Genomic DNA, 23,033 nt, shown 5'->3' on the forward strand with positions numbered 1-23,033 from the left:
CATGACCACTTACAGATCAAATTTGATATTTGTTCCGGTCTGATGATTTTGTGCAGAGTTATGTTCCTTGGATTAAGAAATTTCAGGCAAGTAATCAGTTTTCCGTATTTTTTGAGTTGGTATTTGGTATATTTTGTTTTACAATGACAAGTTACAGACCAAGTTTGAATTTTGTTCGGTTAGGATGTTTTTTTTGAAAGTGTTATGGTCCTCGAACTTAGAAAATTCACGCAAATAATCAGTTTTCCAAAAACTTTTTTTCGTCATGCTTGAAGATTTTGATTTGATATTCATTATATAGTTTAACCATGTTAACACCAGGACAAGTTATAGATCAAGTTAGTTGTTCCAGTGCAATGAATGTTAAACTGGTAGTGGACTATGTATTGCCATGCAATACTCTCAGAATGCTTGTTTTAATTGTTTTGTCGCTGTGAAATACCCCTTTATTATGAGTTATAGGGTAACTTTATTTGGTATATTGGATGCTTCCAAGGTCTACATATATCCGTCAGACATGGTTCACCTGACCTCAACCTCATTTCATGGATCTGATCAATGTTGCGTTTTTGTGGTCAAGTCCGTATCTCAGATACTATAAGCCAACTATAGGTCAACTATATTTGGTGTTGAATGACTAAACGGTGTACATGTTCGACTGGCAGGTTTCATCTGAACATGACCTCATTTTCATGGCTAATTTGTCAATGTTAATTTTTTATACGCCCGTTTACGGGACGTATTATGGTATACCGTTGTCCGTCTGTCCGTCTGTCCGTCCGTCGTCAAAATGTCTGACATTAACTCGAAAACGCTTTAACCAATTTGCATAAAACTTTGGTGAATTATTTATATCTATTGACGTGAGCTCCCTTTCGTTTTTTATAAATTTTAAATTTTACGTTTCTGAGTTATAGGGTTTTATTCATTAAAAAAGGGGGGATTTTCCAGTTTTCGGGCAATCACTCAAGAATGCTTTCACCAACTTGCAAGAAATTGTGGTGAATTGTTTATATCTATTGACATGAGCTCCCTTTCGATTTTTATAAATTTTAGCTTTTACGTTTTCGAGTTACAGGGTTTTATTCATAAAAAAGGGGGATTTTCCAGTTTTCCGACAAAAACTCAAAAATGCTTTCAGCAGTTCTTATGAAACTATGGTGAATTGTTTATATCTATTTAAGTAATCTCCTTTTAGAATTTTATAAATTTTACATTTTACATTTCTGAGTTATGGGGTTTTATTCATTAAAAAAGGGGGGATTTCCCAGTTTTCGGACAATAACTCAAAAATGCTGTCAACAATTCTCATGAAACTTTGGTGAATTGTTTAAATCTATTGATGTAAGCTCCCTTTTGATTTTCATAAATTTCTAATATGACATTGAGAATTAATTGAACTTTTTTTTTTTATAGTCTGACAACAGATTTACTTAGTATTGCAACAGCAAGAAATCTTTAATTGAATATAAATTCAATTCATATAACCAATTTCAAGTTCTTTGACTACATTTATTCAGAAACCTGTAATATGTCAAACATTTAATTACAATCCAAATTCAGACCTGTATCAAGCTTGAATATTGTGTCCATTTTTGCCCCAACTGTTCAGGGTTGGACCTCTGCGGGCGTATCCAGCTGCGCTCAGCGAAGCAGTTTATTGTGGTTTGGTCTGTTTCTCAGATACTATAAACAGAAGATTAGCTGTATTTGGTGTATGGAATGAATGTAAGGTGTATATGTCTTTTGACTGGTTTCATCTGACCCTTGACCTTTTTGTTGGGGGGTTCATTGGATAATGTTTTAAGTTTTTCCTGTTTGGGCTCTATCTATGATACTATAAGCCAAAGGGCAATTTTATTTTGTATATATCTTGGAATGCTTGTTAGGTAGATCTGATTGGAAAGTTTTCATGGTTTTGTCCATTTATCAAATACTGTAAGCCATTGGTCAACTTTATTTGTTGTAAGGAATGATTGTAAGGTGTACATGTCTGTCAGGTAAGGTTCATCAGACCTTGACCTCATTTTCATGGTTCATTAATTTAGTCAATGTTCAATTTTGGCAATCCGGTCTGTTTCTCTGGCCCTTTGGATTACACTATCGGAGTATATGCAATAGGCCAACTTTGTTTGGTGTATGGTATGAAATTTAATTTAATCAAGTAAAGCAGGCGAGACATTTCAGCATGTGCACTCTTGATGTCATTTTAGTTGCATTTTATTAAGTTAGTTATTTGTGAGTCTAGATAAAGTTGCCTTCACAAAGACTTTTAATAATCTGACCTCGTCCACTATATTGAAATTCAAAATTTTTCACACCAGCTTTACTGTACTTGTATTTTTCTCCCTCTAAATATTGAAACCTCAAAAAATAGAAACGTCTTTTCCCCCAGAGCTCCCAAGCTCTTTGATTAAGCCATTGGTTTGAAAAAAAAAATTGGGCATCTTTTCCACACCACTTTACTATTATACAGGCGTTGTTTTTCTTGTTTATGAAAGAATTGATAAACGAATCAAAAATGAATGATCTATGAATTATCAGAAATTTATTATATACTATCAGATTATTCAATCCATCTTGCATGGATTTGTTTAGGCTTTACCTTTTGTCCAATCCCTTTGTTTACATGTACGTTTGATATTTGAACAATAAAATATTTTGAATTTAATTGAATTGAATAAAAGAATTCAATGTCATTATAAGTATCATTCTTTTGCATATTACTGATTTGAGATGGGTTTGAATATTAAAACTGCTAATTATTTTAATTATAGCAACACATAAAGATTGAATTTCAAATCTGCTTCTTCTATTGCAAGTTCTATTGAATATGACTTTAGGATCTCACAACAAGATATTCATGACTAAAGCAACCATAAGGATCTGCTTATTGAACATTTATGAAACAACTTCAATAAACTACATCATAGTAGATTCATTGATAGAATAAAACAACCAATTTTGCGGTTTAATTAAAGTGCCTTTGTTTGTCATATGTTGACTTTGATAAATAATCATTTGTTTCATTTATTTGAATATTATTGAATATTAAATTTTGGTTGCAGATGTACCTAAAGTTTTTTTCTTTTACAGAAACATACACTACACATACTGAGATCTGTATCATGTATTTATAAGACAGGTTTTGTAGCATCCTCCATTTCTGATTTCTGGTCAGACTGCCATTAACACATGAAAATTACGATGTTTCTTTGTGAAATTGTACTCAAGAATACAAAAAATGTCAATGTGTTATGGGGCATCAAAATCGATGGGAAGGATAAATTTCGTGCATCCAATGCGCTTTTGAATTTTTTAAATCTTTATCGGGAACGCTCAAATCAAAATATTAGAAATAATAGAAAGCCAGGAATGTATATATACATGATATACAAATGTACCTAGAAATATAAGGAACTTAATGACCAAAAAGGAACCCTAAAGGCATAGCCAATTCATCTAAGGTCTTTGCCTAAGCAAGTTGGACCACCAGTTTCTTGGTAATTTCCAAATATATTAGAATATAATGTAAAAAGTCATTCACCGAAGCGCAGACTTCTGGGCTGATGATGCCAATCATTTACTTTAATGGCCAGTTATTTACTGTTTAAGATGCTCACATATAGTTATGTACACATATCATTTAAACGTACTTTTTAAAGTTCGTTAAATGCATCCCTGAACCAACCGTTTCATTCTTATGTTCAACAGTCTACAAACTCTTTCTTAACTGATGAATTGATTAGGTTACTGCTTAGATGAAATAGCAGCTACTAGATATTATTATTAATTTCCTTAATGTTTTTTAGATATATTTAAACGATAAATATGTTGTTTCACAACAGTTTTTATTCATTCTAAACACAGAGAGAACCTCTCCTGTTATGCAGGCAACACTCTTTATTCACACATCCAAGGGAATCTGTACAGATTAGAAATAGATAATATACTTCTCACTTTAAAGTTTTTCTAAAGTTAGGCAAAATCTTCGAGTTAGTAGTAGTCTATAACGAAAGGAAAAACATGGAAAATTCTTGATGTATCATTTTTTTCATCTTCAATACATCAACTTGTACCTCCCATTACATAATCAACTTTCTCTTCTACCCTCTTGCAACCTGTCGCTGAAAACAATTTGTCTGTTTCATTTGGATAAAACTGGAGTTGCTGAGCAATTTCTTCAATTGTTTTAATCGGAATGTCTATGTAATGTTTATAATACCTTTTCGCTAGTAGGTGATGTTTAATGCAGCCAAACACATGCTCTTTTTCAATAGGTAGAAATGGGATGTATGCTGTGATAAGGTCATGGAATATTAGATCACTTTTGTAATATCCACCTAAAAGTAAAAGGCACGTTAGATTATTTGAATTACTTTCAACGTATATAAGTTATAAAGGAATATTATTTTAAAGTTATACATTTGTGCTGAATTTCATATTAAAGTGATAACAATAAACTTTTTTAAACCGTTTTTATCAAGGCGAAACTAATATATATATATACATATGGTTATTATTTGCATAGAAAACAGACAGAACCACTTCATGGTCGGCTTGGTCAAAATATACCGAACTGTTAAAAATGATTAAACTCCAACTGATATTCCTCTTTATGTGGACTAACACTTAAGAAACAAAATACACACCCACTAATAAAACATAAGAATATGTGGTATGATTGCCAATGCGATGACGTAAAAGTAAGCAACTATAGGTCACCATACAGCCTTGAATAATCATTGAGCAAAACCGATACCGCATAGCAAGCTGTAAAAAATGCCCTACATGGCAAAAAAATTAAAACGAGAAAACGAATAAAATAAAAATGATATACAGCAACACAAAACAACCACTGAATCAAAGGTTTATGACTTGGGACAAGCACATACAGAATGTTGCAGGGTTTAGCATGTTCAGGGACGTCCAACCCTCCCCTAAGCTTGGATAGTGATGAAAGAGCACAACTTTAGAACAAACTATAAAATCATGTATCAGTTTGGCACAAAACACACACAGACTTACAAAGTAAAACACAAATATGGCCTTACTTATTGTACAAATTGAGGTTTACTCACTTCCCTCATAATTACTAGCAGATGTTGCTAGTACATTTTCCAAATCCTTTAAATCAATTTCATCACGCTTCTTGCCGTCATGCCAGAAGTCAATCATTTGTTTGGTTAACAGTTGACCAGCTGTGTTGCTAAAGAAATAAAGTCATAGATTGTCTTTTGAGTTATGAAATAATTATAAGTAGTTGATCTTGTGTACAAAAGTTTTGAAATCTACTCGAATGTGAAAACTTAATAGTCTTAAATAATATACTTCAAAGTGTTTTCAAACATCTATGAAATCAAGATGCTATTCATGCGTTTTGATTCTTGCCGAATATTGATATTTTGTGTTTTGTTTTGCTTTGATCAAAAGGACTTCTTCAACAAAACTAAATTTAATCTACATTTGAAGAAAAACAACACATGTTCTTACTTTCGAAAGAATTTGGGTTTTGGTTTCGAATGTCCATACTATTCATTTCCGATGTAAACAAAAAACATTTGTCGATATATTTCAAAATGACTATGCTTAGAAATGTAGAACATTCACTAGTGATATTTAGTTTTAAAAGTTCAAAAGATGGACAAAATGTTGTCAGAACATAAAAGTACAATGTACATACATCGAACTGAAATACTATAAATTGAAGATTGAAACACTTTTCCAAAATGACACGTGTTTGTTAAACTAATATCAATGAAATAAGCCCTACTTTTACATTAACCGGTCAAAGCATGCGAAGCTTAAATTTGCCGTTGAAAAGAATATGCTCTGCAGTGAGCAAACTCATATACATCCTAAATAAGTGCGACAGTGAAATATGTCAAGCTCGTGCAGAGGTTCCACTAGTAAACCAATTTTGAATTGAAACGGCCATTGTAATCTGAATAGCTCTTATAAGAGACTGAAAAATAGATTATTAAGTTATTTTCAGTCTTGCAGTAAATGTTTAAACTAACCACTGCGGTAAATTCATGTCTGTTTAGACAATGCGTTTGCAACATAGGCACTTGTCTCAGAATTTTTTTCCCCTATATACCTTAATATAACATTAAGGTATATAGGAAATTTTTTTTCTGAGACAAGTGCCTGTGGTTTGCAACCAAGATCTATTCAGCCTATATCCACAGTTCAGGAGTTGTTATTTATCTGTACACATCAACATCATACTAAATTGTCTTAAAAGCTTTGTTTACCTGTACACATCAACATCATACTGAATTGTCTAAAAAGCTTTATTTACCTGTACACATCAACATCATACTGATTGTCTAAAAAGCTGTATTTACCTGTACACATCAACATCATACTGAATTGTCTAAAAAGCTTTATTTACCTGTACACATCAACATCATACTGATTGTCTAAAAAGCTTTATTTACCTGTACACATCAACATCATACTGATTGTCTAAAAAGCTTTATTTACCTGTACACATCAACATCATACTGAATTGTCTATAAAGCTTTATTTACCTGTACACATCAACATCATACTGAATTGTCTATAAAGCTTTATTTACCTGTACACATCAACATCATACTGAATTGTCTAAAAAGCTTTATTTACCTGTACACATCAACATCATACTGAATTGTCTAAAAAGCTTTATTTACCTGTACACATCAACATCATACTGAATTGTCTAAAAAGCTTAACGATAATGTTAAGACCATAATAAACGGTTAATACTAAATTTCTAGTGTTTGCAGTGTTACAAAATGTATAAAATAAATTACCTCAAGAAAATGAATATGGCTTTTCTATAATCGATGTTGTCAATGTGCTCGTGGTGGTCCAGATATGGTTTTAATATGTTAATAAGGTCAGGTGATAGCTTATCCACTTCGTCAAATATAAACATAGATCGCTCGCATTGTTTTACTTTGTCTTCTATTAATTTTCTAAGTTTAATCTGCAAAAAATGCACGGGTGTAAAAATATACATTTTAAAATATAAGGGGAAACTCTCTACCAGAGACCAAATGACATAGAAGTTTACAACTATAGGTCACCATACGGCCTTTAACGACGAGTAAAACCCATACCGCATAGTAAGCTATAAAAAGCTTTGAAATGACGGTTGTAAAACAATTCAAAAGGGAAAGCTAATTAACGATCTGATTTATGTACAAAACAATAAAGGAAAGTAAATATGTAATACAACAACAAACGACAACCACTGAATTACAAGTCCCTGGCCTTGGACAGTTACATACAGAATGTGGCAGGGTTAAACTCCCCTAACCTGGGACAGTGGTGTAACAGCACAACATATGAACAAACACTAAAAACCAATAGCAATTGTCTGAACTACAAAAATCGGTACGAGGCACAAAAACTGCTAACATTAAAACAAGCACCGTAAAAAGTGTAATTGCAGTTACTGAAATCTAGTTTAAAGCCATTAAAACTATTAGATTAATCATGTTCTCCCAATCTAAAGTATCAATCAGAACACATCCAACGTATTTAATGTAAGGACGTTAAAAAACGTATGGCCTTGTGCAATGCCAAAATATAAGTAAACAGTATCGACATGATGTAGGATACTGAGTTCTTATAACTGTTCATAAATAGCAATATATATATATTTAGTTATGTTTTAATTTTTCAAAAACAAAATCAATGTTAGTAACAATAAAAGCGAGATTTAAAGATTTTACTACTGTGTTAAATCGATAACCTTTAATGAAAATGTTATTTAAAGGATCAATTAGTTTACATGGATCGTATCTAAATTTACGGACTTTATAATTAACATCATCGTACAGCAAAAATGTTTGTTTATACCTTATATCGTCGTCACACTTGATAACAGGAAAACTAATTTTGAACGAAATATGTTTTATTCTATATACATGATATACATAATATAATTATTGTACAACACTTCGATATCTTAAACTCACATTATTTTCATCTGTATTCCGTTTGTGAGGAAAATCTCTAGTAGCTATAACCGTATGAACAAATTGACTTTTAGAGCCTTCATTGTACAAATGATCAACTAATATTTTGGTGATCAAAGTTTTTCCGGTTCCTGGTCCGCCATGGAAGGAAAATGTCAAGGCTTTGGGCGGATTTTCATTCATGAAATGAGCATTAAGGTGATTAACAACTGTCTTCACGGCGATATGTTCTCCATATACACGGGTATTCAAGGTATTTGTTAATTCTAGAATAAAATGTTGTAAGAAGATGAGAAATATAATGATGGAATTTTCATATATAAATTCTCGAGAATAAAATTTCGTACATACACGAGAAATGACAAAATAAGAGCTTTAAGGGGACATTTTGATATAAAGTATTTTGAGTTAAAATCCAGGGTCATTTCGAAAATTCTTTCAGGTATAAAATTGTCATGAGATATATAGTGATTACTTCAAAACAATTTACCCCACAACATTTATAAATCTATAGGCACAAGAATCGAAATGTCTAACAAGAAAATTGTACTAGTGCCTTGAAATTGTTTTCTTTAAAATATTTTGTCATGATGTTGTCAAATTTTCGATTCCCTTAGCCTGATGAGTTTACAAACAACTTTGTTCGAATACATTCCGAAAGAACGTGTTTCTATGGTGGTAACAATTGTAAAAATATATAACAATCAAAAACATAATGCAAATAAACTTGAATGTTTTGAATGATGTTACCTGCTGTATCTAAATGAATCCATCTTTCATTGCAACTTTCATTATATATGCTGTGAACTGAAATACTTATGATCCAACAAGTGAAAAATAACGTTGTAAATCCTATACTCGTTACAATTGTAATCAAGCATTCACTGCCAAGAAATAATTGAAAGAAGCTATGAATAGCTACTTGATAATTTCTAGACATCCTATCGCAATGTTGACTTTCTGTTTCTATATCGTTAATGTAAAAAAAACCTAGTTTTCGTTTGTTGAAATTTCCGAAAATCGATTTAAATTTACTTTTTTTAAAATACCCAGTTCTATTTTTAGCTTTTAAAGGTAAAGTTAAAGCCACAGGTATATAATCAACAACGAAATCGTGTGAACTTGTGTCGGTTATTTTTATCGTTCTGCCTTTCACAACATTCTACTTCTTTAGAGCGCATGTATTTGGGTTCCAGTTGTGTTCCATATTTCAGGTTTTATCTGGGTTGTGCCGTTGTATTAAAGCCAAAAAATTATATGTTAATTCGGCAATAGTTGACCTATACGAGTTCGTAAATGCATTGAATATATTTCTTTATTTTTTTTTATGAATATGTTTCTGGATTTATTTTTAGAACCTAAATGGACATGATGGATAAGCTTTCAGTTAAAAATAATTACAACCCTGTATCATCCCATCGTAATGCATCAGGAGTCGCTTAAGATTTCATTCTGGGTACCATCTTCAATGGGGTAAAATGAAAACAAATAATTTTGATCTTGTAACCTTCAAGATTCACTAAATACATATATATCAGTTTCCTGTTCCCTTTGCGCAATCTCCATTTCATGACGTTTTATGACTTTCCTCAATGTTAACATCATTCAACTACGAGAAAATAATTATCTGTGTTTTTAACTATCAACTAGACTGATGTATTCGTGCCTCAATCAGACTATAATACATCGCTGTAATTTGAAGAGATGTTGCTTTCACCAGTATATCATACCTGAATTGAGAGTGGGTGACACGGGGGTGCTCATTTCCCAAATCCCGCTGTTTTTTGTGGTATTGGAGAGGCATAATTTAAAGGTTTTTACTATGTGTTTAATTCAAATACTATGTGTTTAATTGCAAATTATTACATAGATAATAATTGTGAATTGACATCGTCGTTACTTACTTCCGAAGGAACTGTGAGCTTTAGCCATCACTTGGCGTCCGTCGTCGTCCGTCGTCGTCCGTCTGGTGTAAACTATTTCAAACATATTCTCCTCTGAAACTACTGAACCAATTCCAACCAAACTTAAGCTGAATGATCCTTAGGGTATCTAGAATAAAGTTTGTGCTTTATTTTCTGTTTCATAAAAAACATGGCCGCCATGGCTAAAAAAAGAACATAGGGGGTAAAATGCAGTTTTTGGCTTATATCTCAAAAACCAAAGCAGTTAGAGCAAACCTGGCAAGGAGTTAAAGTATTCATAAGTTAAAGTTCTATCAGCCCTGAAATTTTCAGATGAATCTAATAACCCAATGTTGGGTTGCTGCCACTAAATTGGTAATTTTAAGGAAATTTTGCAGTTTTTGGTTACTATCTTGAATAGTTTTAATGATAAATAAAACTGTAAACAGCAGATATGTTCAGCAAAGTAAGATCTACAAATAAGTTTTATATGACCAAAATTGTCAATTGACCCCTTAAAGAGTTATTGACCTTTAAGGACAATTTTACACAATTTGTTTATCATGTTTTCTAACTTTAAAATCTTCTCCTCTGAAACCACTTAACCAATTCCAACCAAACTTAAGCTGAATGATCCTTAAGGTATTTAGAATAAAGTTTGTGTTTTATTTTTTGTTTCGTCAAAAAACATGGCCACCATGGCTCAAAATAGAACATAGGGGTAAAATGCAGTTTTTGGCTTATATCTCAAAAATCAAAGGAGTAAGAACAAATCTGACATGGGTAAAAGTGTTCATTAGGTGAAGTTCTATCAGCCCTGAAATTTTCAGATGAATCTAATAACCCAATGTTGGGTTGCTGCCACTAAATTGGTAATTTTAAGGAAATTTTGCAGTTTTTGGTTATTATCTTGAATAGTTTTAATGATAAAGATAAACTGTAAACAGCAAATATGTTCAGCAAAGTAAGATCTACAAATAAGTGTTATATGAAAAAAATTGTCAATTGACCCCTTAAAGAGTTATTGACCTTTAAGGACAATTTAACACAACTTGTTTATCATGTTTTCTAACTTTAAAAAATCTTCTCCTCTGAAACCACTGAACCAATTCCAACCAAACTTAAGGTGAATGATCCTTAGGGTATCTAAAATAAAGATTGTGTGTTATTTTCTGTTTCTTCAAAAAACATGGCCGCCAAGGCTAAAATTAGAACATAGGGGTAAAATGCAGTTTTTGACTAATATATCTCAAACACTTATTATATATAAGCAATTAGAGCAAATCTGATGAGAGGTTAAAATGTTCATTAGGCCAAGTTGTATCAGCCATGAAATTTTCAGACGAATCTAACAGTCCATTGTTGGGTTGCTGCCACTAAATTGGTAATTTTAGGGAATTTTGCAGCTTTTTGGTTATTATCTTGAATATTATTAATGATAAAGATAAACTGTGAACAGCAAAAATGTTCAACAAAGTAAGATCTACAAATAAGTTAATATGACGAAAATTGTCAAATGCGTTCTTAAGGAGTTATTGCCCTTTAAAGACATTTTTTCACAATTTGTTCATCTAGTTTGCTTACTTTAAAAAATCTTCTCCTTTGAAACTGCTGAATCAATTTCAGCCAAACTTTGGCTGAATGAGTTTCATAGTATATAGTATAAATTTTGTATTTCATTTTCTTGTACGTCAAGAAACATAGCCACTATGGCTAAAATGGAACATAGGGGTAAAATGAATTTCTTTGAATAAAGAACATCTCAATGGGATTTTTAAGCCACTCATTAATATATATCAAAAAGCAAAAATAATCATTGATGAGAGATTTAAGCAAAAAATTACAGGTGAGCGATTCAGGCTCTTGAGAGCCTCTTGTTTGCATTTCTTTCTTTAGTGATGATGTCATGGGACCTTCTACATTTGAGCTTGTTCACGTTGAGTAAGTCTTGTTTTTTTTTAAGTGGTAAAGATTTAAAAAAGTTACAAAGATTCTTTATAAATCTGGTCGATCTTCTGTACATTCCACGAGCAATTCTAACGATAACAAATAAAATGTAGACGATATGCAGTCTTTGTTTACTATAGGAAAACTGGCCAAATACTTATGTCTGAGTGTAAATCAGTGAAATGCAGGTCTCTTTTCAACATTTTTGATACTGACTCTCAGATGGCTATGAACACATCCAACAGTTCAATTGTAAACATCGCAGGACGTAGATACACCCAGTATAATCAAGCCGATCTCTTATGTCGAATAAAATAACTAGAGTGGACCTCGTACGTACAATAAGCTTGATACCAATATCATTCATTAGAGTAGACAATATACGTTAACAAAAATCAACCAAATCTAAAATGTATCTTAGACTTTAATATGTTCAAGTCGTAACATCCTAAGTGGGAATCGTTCCTTGCCTTTGCTTTTAAAAAATCGATTAAAAGTTATATTTTAGTTTTCAGAATACCTTAATCTATTTTCAACTATTAAAGGGTAATGCTATAGTAACATAACGAAATTGTGCGCAATTGCGTCAGTAATTTAAATCGATTAGCCTTACCCTCATTAAAAATGATTCACTAAAACATGTATCTTAAACCTGTCCCCGTTTACGCTCATTCTATTCCCAAGATTCAAACAAATTATGATATTTCATCAATAAGCACATGATGTAGGATCATTGAAAACTTCATGCCGTTACCTCCTAATTACACATGTGCGAGATTGGTAAGTTAACATGGTCGACGAATACTCCACATGTACATCTATTTGAAGGTTCCAAATGTTGCTTGATATAAATACCTTGCACCTATATAAAATATGTTGACAGTGCTGTTGTCCCAAGATCCTCCAATCAATTGACGTCTGTTGGTAAATCACAATCTACGTCAGGGCCCTCGGTCATAAAACTTTATTCAGTACTCGGAGTACAAAATATGTGCTCGAAACACCAAATCCAGGATTTTGATTGGTTAATTTATGAGTCTGAGTACGAAAATCGTGCTCGAAATTTTTATGACCGCAAGGCCAGGTATGTTTGATGAGTTTAATATATGTTTCTTGAAAAAATAATTGTTTGAAAACAAATATATACCAAAACAACAACCATTGAAAGGGATATCCCGAACATTTATATATCTGTATAATGTTTCTTTGGAATTTACAACCAAAATCTTTCTTTACCTTACTGAATATTAGATTCCAATCATTTATATTACCGAGTTGACCAAATTCTTCGTGAGACTTTTCGGAATTACTAACATTTACTAGTATCTATTAGCACACTTTGGCAAGGTTAAATGTACACAGTCTACATGTAAGTTGTGTGCAGTGTCATATCGACTACTGCTTGTCACGAAGTTGTCTGTTCATTATCTAGATCTCATTGCTATTGTCCTTTTGACACGTTACAATTGTTCAAAATCGTTATTAGTTTAAATAAACTCAACATAGATAACAGGCTCAAAAAGTTTGAAATTCATATAAAGTTTGGATGTTCAAATGGAAGTTTGCAAAGTCAAATGAACAAATTCAATCAAAAGCAGATATCTAATTAGAATAGATATTGTTAAACACCTTATATCTTTAAAATATAAAGTACTAAATGTTTGCCTCATTGACGGCTATTTTTGGCAATTATTTCCTTAAATGACGTTTTTAATAAGCTATTCATGGAAAAACTCTGTTGTCTTATATGAGCGCGATGACTATGTGTGATTTTATTGTACTACAAATATATGATCCCATGGTTTTCGTGGTGAATGTTTGGGTTTTGTACCATACCTAACGATTTCGCAGAAAAATTTCCACAATTTTGATCAAAAAAAAAAAAAAAAAAAAATCCGGCCCTTAGTATTATGCATTTGAGGACAAATTTGTGCTCGCATGAAACTTAATAATGCTTTCAAGGGGAAAATATATAAATGATATAACAACCAATCACAGATAGCCAGCATTTTTATCGCTATGTCATGTTCCCTTCACGAATGGCTGCCCACATGTAACTTTATTTAGTACTTTGTAACCAGTAAAGTAAACCCCACTATAGAAAAAGAAACTGGAACAAACAAAAAAAACTCCAGTGAAAAATTAAAAAAGTAGCAAGAAAGGAATGATAAAAGAATGCAAACAGGATAATCAACAACATACACCAAATTAGAAAGAAAATATTGAGGTCAAAAGAAAGAAATAGGAAAAATGACCCAAAACACAACCCATTGGTGGCCTTCGGCTGTTGTCTGCTCTTTGGTCGGGTTGTTGTTCTCAATTTTAATTATAGGTAAAAGAATGAAACGAGTAGGATGACCTTTAATTCTTTTTATGCTCTGAAAGTATTAAAATTAGGAATGGTTCTCGCATTTTATTTTAACCGTTCAAGATTCAACATAGTACTTTTGCTCGGTTTAATCATATAGAAAAGGTTTGCATAAACGATATTGTTGACATATAATTGGTTATTATAAACAACACTTAGGAAAAGTACAAACAAACCCATACTATTTGAGGGTTAGGGCTTGTGACTTTGACAAATTTTTAAAACCTATGTTATGACGTTTCTCTGTATGCATGAACCCTTAACCAAGGCGCCCAGATAAATACGTAACCATTGAAGTATCATAAATTTACAATTCATTGACTTCATATGCAGATGCCGCTTGGATGGTGCTATATGTGTATAACATCGGGAAGTTTACAATGGGGAAATTGAACTCATCAAATGTGTTGTTAAGTTGTGTTCTTCATCGGTCAACAATAGCTACTTAAATTATTTATATCTTATGTTATCCCAGGCAAAGATTTCCTTAGCCGTATTTGGCATAACTTTTTGGAAATTTTGGGTCCTCCATGCTCTTCAACTTTGTACTTCTTTGGCTTTATAATTATTTTGATCTGAGCGTCACTGATGAGTCTTATGTAGACGAAACGCGCGTCTGGCTTATTAAATTATAAGCCTGGTACCTTTGATAATTAGTTGAATAAGGTATGAAGCAGACCTAGCTGCATATAGGTTGCATCTATTATTGCTGCAACTACATTAAGTCAAAACATGATTTATCGGTAAGTTGTATTCAGCTTTGAAGAGGCGTTAGTAACTGTGAGTAATCAGGTTTCTTTTCTCGTTTAAATTGTTTCAATTAACAGCATTAAATGGACTTATACACTTGCTGATCTGTTATCTATAATACAAAATAATGGGAGACATCAATTACTATAATACAAACTTGGTCATATACCAATAAGTAAACTATATGATATTTTTCTTGAGTGTGATAAAATTTCATTTTTTCAGCCCGTTGTATGAATACACCCGTATTATTACAGCCTTTTGTCATCACAGGCTGTTTCCTAGTATCGATAAACCTGAAAACCATAAACGGCATTTTCTTAAATTAAAATATATAAATAGAGGTATTGATTTTATTAACTTATCTAGTATATTCAATAACTCTACCATCCATAGCCAAATACCTCCATATTTTGATAATACAGAACCACCTATTATTTCGTATTCGTACAAACAACCCAGCTCAAGTTTGATTTTTAATTATACGTCAGTAACATCGGACGTCAATATAGAAAATAATGCTCCTTCCACTTGAGACTGTGAAACATCCAGTTTTAGACATGTTCCTTATGGTTATGTCATTACAGGAGACCTCAACATCGTTGAAGACCGTGAGGTCAAAACTTTTCTTAAGGACCTAAATATCGTCCTCCATCTATTATAGATTAGAAATAGTGTCGTCAGGTCATTAAAGACGCTCTGTCTGCCTACTGTAAAAATTGGTGTAACGTAAAAAATCTGATAAAAAATCTTTAGACAGTTATTTGAATAAAATTATGAATACTATTGATATTCGTATATCTCATTTTGAAAACAATTCTGAAATTAATAATAGGGTTCATGATATACCCATTTCTAGATTTAAAAATAAACTCGTAGTGGTGGTGTGACGTATATACTACACGGAAGTTCTCCCAAACGAAATTATCAATTCTTCTACATTCAGTTCCGTACGCTCCACAGAGAGTCAAATTGTAAACAAGCATATCACTGCCACTACCCAGCTTAAAGCCTCTTCCGAACATTTGAAAGTCCCGACTATGTACTGATTACCTAAATTAAACAAACAACCTTTTAAATTTCGTTTCGTCTCCGCTTCTAGTAAGTGTTCTACTACTAATCTGTCAGTGCTTCTAACTACCTCCTTTACTACTATCAAAGAACTTGTTATTAACTTTTGTTATAAAGTTTATGAAAATAATGGCATTAATTATTTTTGGAGTGTTAATTTTTTTTAGAGGTTTTAGATAAAATACGTGCGTTTGATGGTCCTTTTTATTCTCTTGACAGTTATGATTTTTCTACCCTCTACACTACACTTCCACACAATCTTATCAATAACAAGTGTTCATATTTAATTGAATGGTCTTTTGAAAAATCTCATTGCAGATTTATTTGCTGTAACTCGTTTAGAGACCTTTTTCTGTAACGACAAAGGAAGGTTAGCTAGATACACTTACTGGAAATGTGAAGATATGATTGAAGCTTAAAATTTTCTCCTGGAAAACATATAGATGTACGTTTCGGCGATAAAGTGTAGGTATTCCTATGGGCACTAATTGCGCCCTTTTAATAGCAGATATATTCCTGCATTGCTATGAATCACATTTTATGGCCAAACTCAGTAAAGACACGTTATTGTTACATTTGGTTGACACATTCAACAATACCTACCGTTATTTTAATGATATTTTTTCGTTAAATAATCCAGAGTTCTCTGAATATACTACAGAAATTTACCCAAATGAACTTACTTTAAATAAATCTAACATAAACAGCAGTAGTTGTTCTTTTCTAGATTTAGACATTTCAATTTCTAAAGGGAAATTCCATACTAAGCGACGATTTTTCATTCCCTATTGTTAATTTTCCTATTTTAGCCGGCGATATTCCTTTGGCTTCATCATACGGTGTTTATATATCCAAACTAGTTCGTTATGCCCGTGTGTGTAGTGATGTCATAGATTGTAACGAACGTAATCAATGCATCACTGGTAAATTATTAAGTCAGGGATTTCGTTAACATAAATTACTTAAAACATTTACTTAATTCTTTCATAGATACAAACTTAAGATTTGATTAGTAAATTTGGCTGAACCTGTAAAAAACTTATTAAAAACGGTATTTCACATCCTAAATGGCGTTAAAATACTAAATCCCTGGGATGTGTTTTAATAGATTTTAGTCTCCGATGCATGATTTTTTATTATTGTTTTTGGCATTTAACTTGCTTTCAGAAGCTGCGAGTACTCTCAAATCGTACTTTCATGTTAATTTTACCTGTTGACACAATTTGTAATGCATTTCTGAATTCAATGTTTTCTTATTTTGTATCTCGTCTTACTATTTGTAATACGTACCACCTTTGATAAGTATTAAGTATGACGATAAATTTTCATTTCAGTACTCGTACTGTGAACAACAAATTTATTAATTTTGTACAAAATGTTTCCTTACTCCTAACAACAAAATTATTATATTTAATTTACCTGTGTACGTTATTTTATTTAACTTCATTTTGTCCCAGGTTAGAGTTGTCTTTTTAACACTGTTGCTACATCTTTTTTTTTAAATTAATATTGTATTTATATTGTGTCATATGCATAGATCAAACTTATTCGTTCAGTGTATGTTTACTTGATTTTGTTTATATGTCTTTTTGATCGAGTTAAGCCATTTCAATTGATGTGTTATAGTGTGTCTGTTTATGTTGTAATGTTACACTACTATCTCAGGTTAGGGTGAAGGTTGGCGCCTGTTTAAACGTTTAAACCCGCTGCATTTGTATGCACCTGTCCACTGTTGTTCAGTGGTTGCCGTTTGTTGGTTTGGTTCATAAGTGTTTCTCGTTTTTTTATATAGATTAGACCGTTGGTTTTCCTGTTTGAATTGTTTTCCACTAGTCATTTTGGGGCCCCGTATAGCTTGCTGTTCGGTGTGATCCAAGGCTCTGTGTTGAAGGCCGTACTTTGACCTATTATTGTTTACTTTTTATACATTGTGACTTGGATAGAGTTGTCTCATTGGCACTCATACCACATCTTCTTCTTTATTTTTACAGCTTACTATATGATAGGGTTTTTGCCATTTGTTGAAGATACCTATATGTTGCACTTCTATAAATATAGACAATTCAATTTCCCATAGAAACTCCTTTTGCGACTAAAAGTGTGCTACTTTTACTATGAAATTTCGTAAAAAATCAAATCCGAGAATTGAAAGTTCCTATGCACTATTAATTTTGGCAAAGGTCAAAACATAGGGTTGTACGCCATTTTTTCGACATTTATATACCTTTAACTTCTAAAAGTTTAAACTTATACTAAAATTCTGTACTTCCCCTAACTTTACTTTGAGTCTTCCTGAGAAATCAATTTGTCCGCTATCCAATAGTTTTTATACTGGTAAAATTCCCAAGTTGTGTCTCTATGAGATGAAACATGGAGATCATATCTTGGAACCAGTAGATTAACGAAACAAAATATCTATGAATATTAAATATCTCCTCAAATCAGGCGTGGTTTGTGAATCAGCTGTATTTGCAAAGTGCAATTCCATGTTTGTAAGTAATTCAAAGGTTGCAATTCCCTCATGCTTACCTGACCATTTTGGTAATTTTGATTTTGATAATCATAAATATATCATTGTCAGATGTTCTATTTTTGTTACGATAGAGGTCATGTTTCAGACGCATGGAATCATTAACCATACTTCGCCAAGCATTATCAATATATAATTTAATCAAATGTTAATGGTGATTAGTTCTGTGCATGAATATTCCCTATGTAATGATACTTTTGTCATATTTTCCATTCTCTGTGGAAGCATGTTTTATAGGGATTACGATCATTTTCTTAAAGAGGATCATATATTTGTTTTTGTATATCTTGTTAATATTTGAAGAGGAAATATTTTTTGTATGAACTTACTGTTCGTCAAAATTTCCATTTGTATATGTTTTTGGAATATGTTGGTAGGATGAAGAAGGCATTTGACAATCTTGAAAAGTAACTATGGAAAATTGGTAGAGTTCAACATTCTGAACATTTCTGCACCTGTCAGATTTTCTCTATTTATAACAGTTTTCAGAATAGACAAACTTGCATTTTACTCATATGTTCTATTTTTAGTCATGTTGGCCATCTTGGTTGGCAGGCGGGGTCATCGGACACATTTGTATTTAAAACTAGATACCCAAATGATGATTGTGGCCAAGTTTGAATAAATTTGGCCCTGTAGTTTCAGAGGAGAAGATTTTTGTAAAAGTTAACAGACAACGACGGACGACGGATGCCAAGTGATGAGAAAAGATCACTTGGCCCTGTGGGTCAGTTGAGCTAAAAATTGATGACAAAGTATGTAAAAATTGCTGACAAATACAAATTCAACAAGCTCTAACGCATCATAATTTTTGTGATGTCATTATGCCGACATAATTTTGACTAGTAATTGCCTTAATTTTAATAGTTTTGCTTCAAACGTAACTGGCCACATGCAAGGACCACCACAATTATTTGATGTGATGTGTATCTTTATATAACAATTTTATTTTGGTCGAAGGGTGTGGCCTTTGTTTTTCAGAAGGAAAGGGACCTTACAAATGCATTAAACACAGGCAATTTGGTAAAAAAACTTGTAAAATATCATCCTTATGAAGCTGTTATCGTTGTAAAACCAACTGCAGACAACAAAAGTGTTTAGTTTATCTAAATTTGCATATTTAAAATCGTAAATATGGGTTTTTACATATGGTTATAGCCAAATTTGGTTTTAAGGGCCAATTTAAGCCCTTCGCGGCCATACTCCTTTCTACTTAAAGTACCGATGGCAGTTTGAAAGTGGATGTATATGGAATCATCAACCGTTAGTCCTTTGTAGAAGTACAAACATAAATAAATCATTTTACATGATATATTTTAGAATTTTCTGCCTCATATTCCTTTTCATAAAAACAGTTGCTACCATGGCCATAATTCGCAAGGAGAGTCATATACTTATTATTTGCGCGTTTGATCATTCAATGTTTTCCTGAAATTCCAACATTTCATAAATTATACATTCTTTGAAGAAAGGTAGCAAATTTTTACCCGTAATTTACTAATATCTGAAAGACAATTTAGGAAGAGAATCAACAAAATTTAAATTTTGACCTATTGTTCTAAGCTATACAAAGAGCCAATCTTCACTTTTTAGAGCAATTTTCTGATTTCCCAATAGTTATCAAGAATTCTAACTTGAACATTTTGCAATGTTTTCACCAGTAAATTGCTAAATGTAGCACATATTACACCAATAAGACACTTTAAAAGCAAATCCTGTATCAAATTATGTAGCATTTGTTCATTTCATATCTTCCCAATTGTGAACTTTCCATTTCTATGTATTAATATTCCAGCAGAGCCTGCATATGGAGTATATTTCCCAGTAGGTGCAATATTCCAGAGCTTGCATTTTCTATCATGATTTCTTTGAAAGAGGGTTGTTGCTAACATGGAAGCTTTAAAACCAAAAATTGGTCTTGAATTGTCGCAACCACAATTCAGTCCTCTTTCCCTCCAATATGACCTACAGAATTAGACTTTTTACCGGGTTTGTACTAACATGAGCAACACATTGGGTGCACATGTGGAGCAGGTTTTGATTACCCTTAATGAGCACCTGAGTTCACCCCCTCCCCCCGCTTTGTGTCGGGTTCGTGTTGCTCAGTTTATAGTTTGTCAATGTTGTGTTTTGTAAATTGTTGTTTGTCTTTCGGTCGATTTTTGTTTTTTGCCATGGTATTATCAGTTCGTTTTCGACTTGTGAGTTCAATTTTTCCTTTGTTATCTTTCGCCTCTTTCTCACTTTCCCAACATTGACATAAAATGCAGAATTGGTCTGCAATACAGAAGAGTTACACACGGTCTTTAGATTATTAGGAACATTTTAGATTTGTAAAGTGTAGTTTCATTTCTTTAAGCTTTATGTACAGTTTTTTCTGTGAAAAAAAAACAATTGTTTACATTTCTTGCTTTTACTTGCAATTCAACGGAATTATTGTACCTCAATTACGTAAAAAGTATATGAAACCTTTTACAACAACAGTTTTAAATACATGAATATACATATATTTACGGAATGATGCATAAAGCAAACAAAACTGATGAAAGCCAAATAAAACATAATAGTTAAAAAGTGAATGAAATACATACCAATATGATTATGAAATGTAAGTTAAATCAGTATGTACTACTTGATACCCAAATCAATTCTAATCTAATGATCAATCAATATTTGCACACTGGACATGTCATTTATTTTACATACAATTAAAAAAGTTCGCTACTCTTGTGTTTGACTTTTTGTCAGATATTACGAATCCCCTCTACTTTTACCCATGAAGTGCCAATAAAAATTTTGCCCACCAATCCCGACTCTTCTTTTCATAATTTTATTACATATAGTTTAAAAATCCATTTTTGAAAATCTTATAAAATCCTTGCAATTTTTATAACAATAAAGTTCCAATGTTATTTGTATGAAAAATGTAGAGAATGATATCCCCCAAAATTTTCAATTTATAATATCTCAAAAACAAGAACACCGATCGACTTGTCAATATTTTCTACTTCTTAAGTTCTGGTATTTATATACTATCAATTTATACACTGTTATAAGAGTCTTTTAAAAAGCTTGCTATTCTGAAATAGAGGAGCAAGCATCCTTAATCTTAACAAATGAAACTGCGAGCTACTGCTCACTGATGATACCCCCGCCCAAATATTTCGGTAAACAGGAAGTTGTTGAGTGATGAATCTGAAAATGCATCACACGGTATAGCTGACTTATATAAACCTGGAAACCAAATTTTAGAAATCCTTATGATGAAGTTCCTGAGAAAGATGCGACGAAAAATATTCACGGGACGGATGGACGGACGGACGGACAGGCAGAGGTAAAACAGTATACCCCCACTTTTTTAAAGCGGGGTTATAAAAGTCTTGGACGATTTTCTATTTTACAAAATCTCAGATTTAACTTGAGTAGACAGGTGGAGAAGAACAATCCACATGAGCTGTAGAGTAGCATATGTGTTCTCATCTTCTTTAAAAAATTTATGAACGTATGCATAATCAACATAAGAAAGAAATTTATCAAAATAATGAACTGGCAAAAATATACAGAAATGAAATATGATTTACATTGACTTCACCTTCACGTAATACATGCTCTAGGATATAAACTGTTATCACAGAGATATATCTAGCCTTTTTGTAATTTCAATAATGCAAATGTTGAAATTAAAATAGCAATGCATGTAAGTTATGCAAATATTCAAAGTCGATGAACCATGACTGAAGGTACATGGCTAAACAATCTCCATGAAATGAGATGTGCCAATGCTAATACAACTGCATACCAAATAACATTGGCTTATTATAAGTCGTTCCCTTTAAACACAAACATTAACTTGTAAACTATGTAAAAGTTTCAAAGTCAATGAACCATGATCAGGGGTGGGGCTATATAATCTCCATGGAAACGATACTTGCAAATGCCAATAAATTTGCATACCAAATATCATTGACTTAACATTAGCAGTTCATCTTAAACTGATCTAATCACAAACGAATACATGTAAAGTAAGCAAAAGTTTCAAAGTGAATAGACCATGACTGAGGGGGCGGGGCCAAATATTCTCCATGGAAATGAGATGTGCTAAGGCTTATACAACTGAACACCAATTAACATTGGCCTACCACTAATGGTTCCCCTTGTACTGACCTAATCACAAACTAATACACTGTTGACGCCGCCGCCGCCGCCGCCGCCGCCGCCGCCGTCGCCGACGCCGGAAACAGCATACCTATGTCTCGCTTTTTGACTCCGGCAAGGCGAGATAATAAAACAGATGCTTGGAGTATCTAGCAAAAAACGTAGGAAATTGAATTCTCAAGTAGCTTTGTCTGATTTTGTTCATTAAATACAATAACCTAAAGTTTTTCAAACCCTTTTCCCCCAGTCTTTGGTGGATTGTTGTCTCATGGCAATCACACCACATCCCCTTATTTAAGAAAATTGGTTAAAGAAATCTGATTTGAGAAATATAT

General features: G+C 32.4%; 2 protein-coding genes across 2 annotated transcripts in view; both read right to left on the reverse strand.

The window, feature by feature from the left end:
• The window catches only part of LOC127714332 (torsin-1A-like), a 237,850-nt gene that overhangs the window by 168,511 nt on the left and 46,306 nt on the right, over positions 1–23,033 (reverse strand). The window lies entirely within an intron of this gene.
• On the reverse strand, positions 3,833–8,995 carry LOC127714331 (torsin-1A-like). Its single transcript, XM_052220393.1, has 5 exons — positions 8,724–8,995; positions 7,974–8,239; positions 6,801–6,976; positions 5,082–5,209; positions 3,833–4,343 (listed from the first exon to the last, which is right to left on the reverse strand). The coding sequence occupies exons 1-5, from the start codon at positions 8,911–8,913 to the stop codon at positions 4,069–4,071; spliced, it is 1,035 nt and encodes a 344-aa protein (XP_052076353.1). The 5' UTR covers positions 8,914–8,995; the 3' UTR covers positions 3,833–4,068.

The sequence above is a fragment of the Mytilus californianus genome, unplaced genomic scaffold, assembly GCF_021869535.1.
Source record: "Mytilus californianus isolate M0D057914Y unplaced genomic scaffold, xbMytCali1.0.p SCAF_9, whole genome shotgun sequence".
Lineage (NCBI taxonomy): Eukaryota > Metazoa > Mollusca > Bivalvia > Mytilida > Mytilidae > Mytilus > Mytilus californianus.

Excerpts from the sequence above, each read along its gene's own strand:
- LOC127714331 (XM_052220393.1), bottom strand. The coding sequence starts at position 8,913 with ATGTCTAGAAATTATCAAGTAGCTATTCATAGCTTCTTTCAATTATTT. Across the intron at positions 6,977-7,973 it reads GGAATACAGATGAAAATAAT|ATTAAACTTAGAAAATTAAT; the intron begins GTGAGTTTAAGA and ends CATTTTTTGCAG. Across the intron at positions 5,210-6,800 it reads GCCATATTCATTTTCTTGAG|CAACACAGCTGGTCAACTGT; the intron begins GTAATTTATTTT and ends TTATTTCTTTAG.